An 8417-nucleotide genomic window follows, 5' to 3' on the forward strand; every position below is an offset into this window, starting at 1 on the left:
AAAAAAAAAAAAAAAAAAAAAAAAGGCTGGGTGCGGTGTCTGTAATCCCAGCACTTTGGGAGGCCGAGGCAGGTGGATTATCTGAGGTCGGGAGTTTGACATCAGCCTAACCAACATGGAGAAACCCCGTCTCTACTAAAAATACCAAATTAGCCTGGCGTGGTGGTGCATGCCGGTAGTCCTGGTTCTCACGAGGCTGAGGCAGGAGAATCACTTGAACCCGGAAGGTGGAAGTTGTGGTGAGCTGAGATTGTACCATTGCACTCCAGCCTGGGCAACAAGAGCGAAATTCTGTCTCAAAAAAAAAAAAAAGAACTAAAATAAAAAATAAGTTAGCCTGGCGTGGTGGCACACACCTAGTGCTTGGCTGCTTGGGAGGCTGTGGTGGGAGGATCACCTGAGCCCAGGAATTCCAGGCTGCAGTGAGCTGATTGTGCCACTGTACTCCAGCCTGAGTGACAGTGACACCCAAGCGCAGCAGCAGATTAGAAAACCTGGCAAAGCATTTCTTCTATACTGGCCCATCTTTGTCAAACATGTGGCTTTCTTATGAAGAAGACAGTATTAGAATTGAAATCAGTATTAAAATTAATTAAAAGACCAATCTTATAAATCAGAATCTAAAAACACTGGGCCACAAACACAAATATTATCTTGAAATTTCTTCTTTATAACCACATTTTCCAAAGGAAACATAAAATGTTCAGAGAAAAGGTTCAGATATCAATTTAACAATGTGATCTATTTTCCGTATATACAGGTAAATTTTTTTCTTTTTTGAGATGGAGTTTCGTTCTTGTTGCCCAGGCTGGAGTGCAATGGCACGAACGGCTCACTGTAACTTCTGCCTCCCAGGTTCAAGCTATTCTCCTGCCTCAGCCTCCCGAGTAGCTGGAATTACAGGCATGGGCCACCACACCAGGCTAATTTTGTATTTTTAGTAGAGATGGGGTTTCTCCATGTTGGTCAGGCTGGTCTCAAACTCTCGACATCAGGTGATCCGCCCGCCTCGGCCTCCCAAAGTGCTGGGATTACAGGCATCAGTCACCGCACCTAACTAGTTTTTTCTTTAATGATTGTATAGAGATAACAGTACTATAATAAATAACAGCTAAATATTAGAAACATTAGCATAAACTAAACAGATACTTTCTGATGATCTATAATTTTTTCTAGTTGGCATTGATTGCCCTTCCTACTTAGTGGAAGGCTGCTGTTCCAAAGTAAAACAGTGTTTCAAGGATATGAAAAGGTATGCAAATTTTCACTTAAATTATTTCATAATAAAAGTGATTCATAAAAGTTGATTAGGCCAGGCATGGTGGCTCATGCCTATAATCCCAGCACTTTGGGAAGCTGAGGTGGGCAGATCCCTTGAGTCCAGGAGCTCTAGACCAGCCTGGGCAACGTGGTGAAACCATCCCTACAAAGAATACAAAATAATTAGCTGGATGTGCTGGTGCATGCCTGTGGTCCCAGCTATTTGAGAGGTTGAGGTGGGAGGATCACCTGAGCCTAGGATGCAGAGGTTGCAGTGACAGTGAGCCAAGATCGTGCCACTGCACTCCAGCCTTAGTGACAGAGTGAAACCCTGTCTAAAATTTAAAAAAAAAAAAAAAAAGGCTGGGAGCAGTGGCTCACACCTGTAATCCCAGTACTTTGGGAGGCCGAGGCAGGCGGATCACTAGGTCAGGAGTTTGAGACCATCCTTACCAACATGGTGAAACCCCATCTCTACTAAAAATAAATAAATCAGTCAGGCATGGTGGCACACGCCTATAATCCCAGCTACTCAGGAGGCTGAGGCAGGAGAATTGCTTGAACCTGGAGGCGGAGGTTGCAGTGTGCCAAGACTGCACCATTGCTCTCCAGCCTGGGCGACAGAGTGAGACTCCATCTAAAAAAAAAAAAAGTTGACCTGGTTTGGTGGCTCACGCTTGTAATCCCAGCACTTTGGGAGGGCAAGGTGGGTGGATCACCTGACGTCAGGAGTTCGAGACCAGCCCGACCAACATGGTGAAACCCCATCTCCACTAAAAATACAAAATTAGTTGGGCGTGGTGGCACATGCCTGTAATTTCAGCTACTTGGGAGGCTGAGGCAAGAGAACTGCTTGAACCTGGGAGGCAGAGGTTGCAGTGAGCCAAGATCGCACCAATACACTCCAGCCTGGGCAACAAGAGTGAAACTCTGTCTCAAAAAAAAAAAGAAAAAAAAAGTTGATTAATGATTTCTCTCACCTTTTATCAGCTTAAAAAAAATCTAAAGGCTATTTATGTAACCCAGTACTCTGTAATCTGAGGGCAAATACTTATCCTGAGATTTATCTCTGAAATAAATCACATAATTTGTAAAGTTACTTCTAACTCTAAAATCCCATGACTATTTGTATTTTACTAGGTACATTATATTTGATTTCTTTGCATTGAAGCTATCTAAATCAGGAAGGATGCATAGCGAATAAAAATGCCTCAGTCCCAATGACAAGCAGAAAAGAAACACACACACACATACTTTAGGAATATATATTTTTAAAGGATTCACTAATCTTTTTAAAGCAAAATCAAAGTATGGCTACAGGAGGAGAGGAAATATCCAAATTGTAATCAATGCAGATTGTTTACGTAAGGCCTTATATTTGTACCTGTATACATACCATATCACAGCACAAAAACATACCCTACCCCATCTGGCTCTCTTAAGGTACATGATAAATCAGATTAATGCACATTCATCAAGCGGCATCATCTCAGGATATCTGTATCTTTGACATGGGTATGAATTCAGGGTTTCCTTGGGTCTCTTTCAAGGACTCTCTCTTCAGTATTTCTATTTCCTCATTTTCCTTCTATTTATGAAGAACTGTTATTTTTACATTTAATGCCCACTTTTCACCACTTGTTCATGTCAGTTCTCTGAAATGTTACTGCCTATGAACCATGACGTACTGTTTATAACAGAAGTGGAAGTTAAAAGATGTAGACATCACACAAATTGATGGTTATTTTAAAAATAGACAACAATGATAAAAATTCAGTTGCCAACTTCAGAGGATTTTATACATTATGAAGTGTTCTGTTTTCCTTCCATGGTCTGAAATTTATTTTTCAAGAAAACAGATTTTATTTCTAAGCCTTTACTATCTTTGCTAGAAATAGAAAAACCAGTTTTCTCTTTGACAAAATTGTCCCAGGAAAACAACACAAATGCTTTTCCAAATTAGAGCATAAATCTTCCTTAAATGTCCTAGTGTGACAATTGGGATACAACAGCCATCTTTTAAATGTCACAAAGGCTATTGTTAAGACGGTGGTTTTGGCCGTTTTGCAGATGGTCCATCGAAGTTAGTTCTGTTATCAATGTTATTTTCATCTTCTGCATCATCTTCATCATCACCTTTTAAAATAAATATTTGTTATATGACAATACGTTCTATGGTTGAAAGAAATATATATAGCTAAAGTGGTTGATAACGAGACCATTTCACTTTAGGGATTAATAAAACCATGCACATTTTAGATTAAAATGATTTTGCGAATTTCAGTGTTTAAAATCTTTATTTTCTATCACTTTCCTCTTTGGAAATATTAACTCATTCATCATAAAATCCAGTCTTTTTTTTTTTTGAGATGGAGTCTTTCTCTGTTACCAGGCTTCAGGCTGGAGTGCAGTGGCGCTATCTCAGCTTACTGCAACCTCTGCCTCCAGGGTTCAAGTGATTCCCCTGTCTCAGCCTCCCAAGTAGCTGGGATTACAGGCACGCGCTACCACGCCCGGCTAATTTTTTGCATTTTAGTAGAGACGGGGTTTCACCATGTTGGCCAAGATGGTCTCGATCTCCCGACCTCGTGATCTGCATGCCTCGGCCTCCCAAACTGCTGGGATTACAGGCATGAACCACTGTGGCCGGCCAAAATCCACTTTTAAAAGTGTACAGCTTAGTGGTTTTTAGTATATTCACTAGATTGTGCAATCATCACCACTATCCAATCCTAGAACACTTTCATCACTCCAAAGAGAAATGAATTATGCCCATTAGCAGTCACTTTCCATTCCCCTCAGCCTTCGGCAACCACTAATCTGCTTTTGTTCCCCCTTAATTTTTATTAGTGAGAGGGTCTTGCTATGTTGCCCAGGCTAGACTCAAACTCCCAGGTTCGAGTGATCCTCCTGTCTCAGCCTCTAGAGTAGCTGGGACTACAGGTGCCCACCACTGCACCCAGCTCACTAATCTATCTCTATGGATTTGCCTATTCTGTACATTCATATAAACAAAATCATATAACATGTACCCTTTTGTGTCTGGCCCTCACCTTAGCATAATGTTTTCAAGGTTCATTCATGTTGTAGTATGTATTAATACTTCATTACCTTTTATTGCTAATAATATTCCATTGTATGGATACACCACATTTTGTTAATGCACTCATCAGTTGATGGATATTTGCATTATTTCTATTTTTTAAAATGATCATTATTTTTAGAGATGAAGAGATGAGGCCTCACTCTGTCCTCCAGGCTGGAGTGCAGTGGAACAATCAGCCCACTGCAGCTTCAAACTCTTGGGTTCACGTGATCCTCCCACCTCCTAAAGGTGCAACACCAAGCCCGGTCAATTGTTGTTTCCACATTTTAGCTACTATAAATGCTGCTGCTATGAACATTCATGTGTAAGTTTTTGTGTGAACATACTTTCCGGTTCCCTTGGGAGGACTACCAGTGGAACTCCTGGGTCATATGGTAACTTCATGTCAACTTTTTGAGGAGCTACCAAACTCTTTTTCCCAGTGGTTACACTGTTTCACATTTCCACCAACAATGTACAAGATCTCCAATTTCTCCACATTCCAGCCAACACTTGTTATTGTTCTTTTTGATTATAGCCAACATCCATATTATCAAGATGTAATTCCCAAGATGGAAGGAAAGTACAGTTTAAGCTCTTCTTAGAGAATTGTAAGTCCTGACTCTAATATCTATTCTTGGATTTTTCAGCTCAGGACAGTTAAAATGTACCTGCCTGGCCGGGTGCAGCAGCTCAGGCTTGTAATTCCAGCACTTTGGGAGGCTGAGGCGGGTGGATCATGAGGTTAGGAATTTGAGACCAGCCTGGTCAACACAGTGAAACCCTGTCTCTACTGAAAATACAAAAATTAGCTGGGAGTGGTGGCAGGCGCCTGTAATCTCAGCTACTTGGGAGGCTGAGACAGGAGAATCACTTGAACCCAGGAGGCAGAGGTTGCAGTGAGCCGAGATTGTGCAACTGCACTCCAGCCTGGGCACATTTCAAAAAAAAAAAAGTACCTGCCTATTTCTGCATTCGAGGCAATTTTTAAAAAAATAATGCAGTTAAACTTCACGTTTCTACTTTCAAACTGCACCTACAAAACTGGAAAGGCAAGGGAGTCTCTGGGAGTTAATACATGTTAAAATTAAGTCTGTCCCAGTCTTTGGAACCTGTTCCTACTCTGTGATAGACTGTACTCTTCCAAATATGTCTGTAGTTTCACACCTGATAAAACTCCTTTTTATTCAATACCCAGCTCAAAAGTCTTATCCTCTCTGAAGCCTTCTGAGGGTCTCTGGGTTTGCAACACTTACAGAGGGCCATAGAACCACTTTCTTTTTCTTTTTTTTCTTTTTTTTTTTGAGACGGAGTCTTGCTCTGTCGCCCAGGCTGGAGTGCAGTGGTGCGATCTCGGCTCACTGCAACTTCCGCCTCCCGGGGTCAAGCGATTCTTCTGCCTCAGCCTCCCGAGTAGCTGGGATTACAGGTGCCTGCCACCACTCCCAGCTAATTTTCGTATTTTTAGTAGAGACAGGGTTTCACCATATTGGCCAGGCTGGTCTCGAACTCCTGACCTTGCGATCCGCTCGCCTCAGCCTCCCAAAGTGCTGGAATTACAGGTGTGAGCTACCGGCCCGGCCCACTTTCACTTTTAATAAGAGTGTCTGCCTGTCTAATTCCCTTGTGTTTCACAAGGGCAGGAACTGAGTCGCATTCACCTCATTCTTCCTCCAGGGCTCAGCTCAGGGTTTGGCAAATAGCAGGCATTCGGCACGTTTTTTAGTGAAATAAATGAAATAGCGATGAGTCGTGGAAATGCTTGAGTAGAAGCAGCCCAAATAAATATGGTGATAAATGCCAACAATTTTTATTTTTTAAATTATCTTTGAAATAATAATAGCAACGGGGTCTCGATATGTTGCCCTGGCTGTTCTGGAACTCCTGACCTGAAGTGATCCTCCTGCCTCGCCCTCCCAAAGTGTTGGGATTACAGGCGTGAGCCCCACTTCGCCTGGCCCGCCAAAAATTTTTAGATGCAATTCTTCTTTCCTCGAGGCTCACTTTGCCCAAGTCTGCCACTCTACACGGGCTCCCCAAGCCAATTTCCCCAGGCGCCCGCCCCGTCCTCCTGTCGCTGCAGCACAGTCTCAGAGCTCACCGTCCAGGGCCTCGTCTGGAGCCGCCGCCACCCGGTGCTGCACTTCCGCCTGTACCAGGGGGCCGAATAATTCCGTTACCAGCTCCTTCATCTGGGCCACGCCAGACAGTAGGCCCCGGAAAGGGTCGCCATCACCCGGCGCCTCACAGGACACCCGCAGCTTCTGCGGCTTCCCTTCCTGCCCGATATACTCTCCCAGCAGCTCCATGGTGACCGCTAAGCTTCCAGAACACGACACCGGGAAGCGCCACCCGGAGGCGGAAATCAGCCCGTGGCCGGCGCAGGCGGCAGAAGGGAGAGGAGTGACATCCGTTTGTCGGAAGTCGCTCCTCCCCCTTCCTTCGCTTTTTTTCCTTGTCATTGGTTCCTGGCACTCGGGCCCCGCCTCCTCCGGCTACGCCCCTTGTGGCCGCTTTTCCCGCCTCCGCCGGGGCCGAGCCGCGGTTCGGGTGACAGTTGAGGATGGCCGGAGCTGAGGGCTCCGCGGGGCGGCAGTCGGAGCTGGAGCCCGTGGTATCGTTGGTCGACGTCCTCGAGGAGGACGAGGAGCTGGAGAATGAGGCGTGTGCTGTCCTGGGCGGCAGCGACTCCGAGAAGTGCTCCTACTCGCAGGTGGGCACGCGGCCCGGGCCTTGTCTCCCGCGGCTCCCGCCGAACCTCCCCTTCCCGGCCCGGCTGTCCCTATTCCCGCCTGCCGCAGTCGTCTCCCCAGTGGTGGTCCGGGGCCGCCGTTAGTCTGCCGCTTGCTTACCCCAAGCCCACCCTTCCCTTTTATCCCCAACCTCCTGGGCCCCCTTCAGCCTGTGTCCAGCAGGGGCCCCCATCTTCCCTCTGTAACTCTGTCCGGCCAGCCAGGAAGGGCCCTGGAGCAGCTGCTCTGTCCGTCCTCTCCAGCCTCTTCCTGGTGCACCACTGCTTTTCACGAAACCAGCCCGCGACCTCTCAGATCCAGACATCTTTGTCCCTGCTTTTCCCGTCCTAAGATTATTTATTTATTTATTTATTAGGGACCAAATGGGAGAGTCAGGTTAAAGAGATTTTCAAATCCATAGGGATTTGCGGTGAGCTCCTTGACAGCTAGTTCCTCTGCAATTTAGTTTGACAAGTGCTAGCTAGTACTTTTTCTTTCTTTTTTTGGCAAAATGAAGCAAGTACCCATGTCTGTCTGCAGTCTGCCCTCCTCCCCTGGAAATAGACCGGAAACAGAACAGCAAGTGGCTCTGGCAAGGGAGGGGAGAGAGGAGAAAAGGATCTATTTGGCATTTGGAAGACGTTGTGAGTGAGCAAGTGTTTGAGGGGGTGTGATGTGTTTAGTGACTCACCCTATACTTCGAGTTACAAAAATGGAAAAGGATGGGTAGGAAGAAGCCTGACAAAGGATAAGAATTGGCAGGAAGAAGGGTTACCTAGGCAGAGGGGTGGATTGGAACACTGGGGAGATGAGGGGAGAGACTTGCGTTCATTATGTGGTATGAACTGAGGTCATAATACCAGTTCTCGTTGTTGACCAAGTTTAGTTTACACTGCAAAGTGCTAGATTGTTGAATAAACCTGGTATCCAGACATAGCCCCAGGTATTTTAAAACCTTTGGTCACCACTAAAACAATTTTTCGCCTGCTTTCCTTAAAAAAAAAAAGGTCTAAGTCTGTATGTAAACTATTTTTGAAGTGTAGTTACCTTTATAAAATGGATTCCCTTAATATTTTCTTTTTATTGTGGTAAAAAAATGGAAATTTGCACAAATCATGTACACAGCTTGAAAGGAAAGTGTGCATGTTCCCACCACCCAGATCAACAAATAGAACATTAGGAGTGCAAAAGGCTTATTGGAAAAGAACTTAAAAAAAAAAAGAAAAGAAAGAAATAGAACTTTACTGGCATCCCGGAAGCCTCCTTGTCTATCTTCCTCCTTCCTAGAGGAAGGTAACTATACCTATTATACATATTCACTTTTTTTTTTTTTTTTTTTT

At 44.7% G+C, this 8417-nt stretch overlaps 1 protein-coding gene and 1 pseudogene across 2 annotated transcripts; one reads left to right on the forward strand and one right to left on the reverse strand.

Annotated features, from left to right (window-relative positions):
* Positions 1 to 2509: 2509 nt before the first annotated feature.
* Positions 2510 to 6820, reverse strand: GON7 (GON7 subunit of KEOPS complex). Its single transcript, XM_017857923.1, has 2 exons — positions 6447 to 6820; positions 2510 to 3396 (listed from the first exon to the last, which is right to left on the reverse strand). Exons 1-2 carry the CDS (start codon positions 6805 to 6807, stop codon positions 3302 to 3304), a joined length of 456 nt encoding a protein of 151 aa, XP_017713412.1. The 5' UTR covers positions 6808 to 6820; the 3' UTR covers positions 2510 to 3301.
* Positions 6821 to 6859: 39 nt separating this feature from the next.
* LOC108519125 (putative E3 ubiquitin-protein ligase UBR7 pseudogene) lies at positions 6860 to 7224 on the forward strand (annotated as a pseudogene). Its single transcript, XR_001882533.1, has one exon. The product of XR_001882533.1 is annotated as a putative E3 ubiquitin-protein ligase UBR7 pseudogene (transcript).
* The last annotated feature ends 1193 nt before the right edge of the window (positions 7225 to 8417 follow it).

Source organism: Rhinopithecus bieti, unplaced genomic scaffold (assembly GCF_001698545.2).
Source record: "Rhinopithecus bieti isolate Rb0 unplaced genomic scaffold, ASM169854v2 scaffold_41913, whole genome shotgun sequence".
Taxonomy (NCBI): Eukaryota; Metazoa; Chordata; class Mammalia; order Primates; family Cercopithecidae; genus Rhinopithecus; species Rhinopithecus bieti.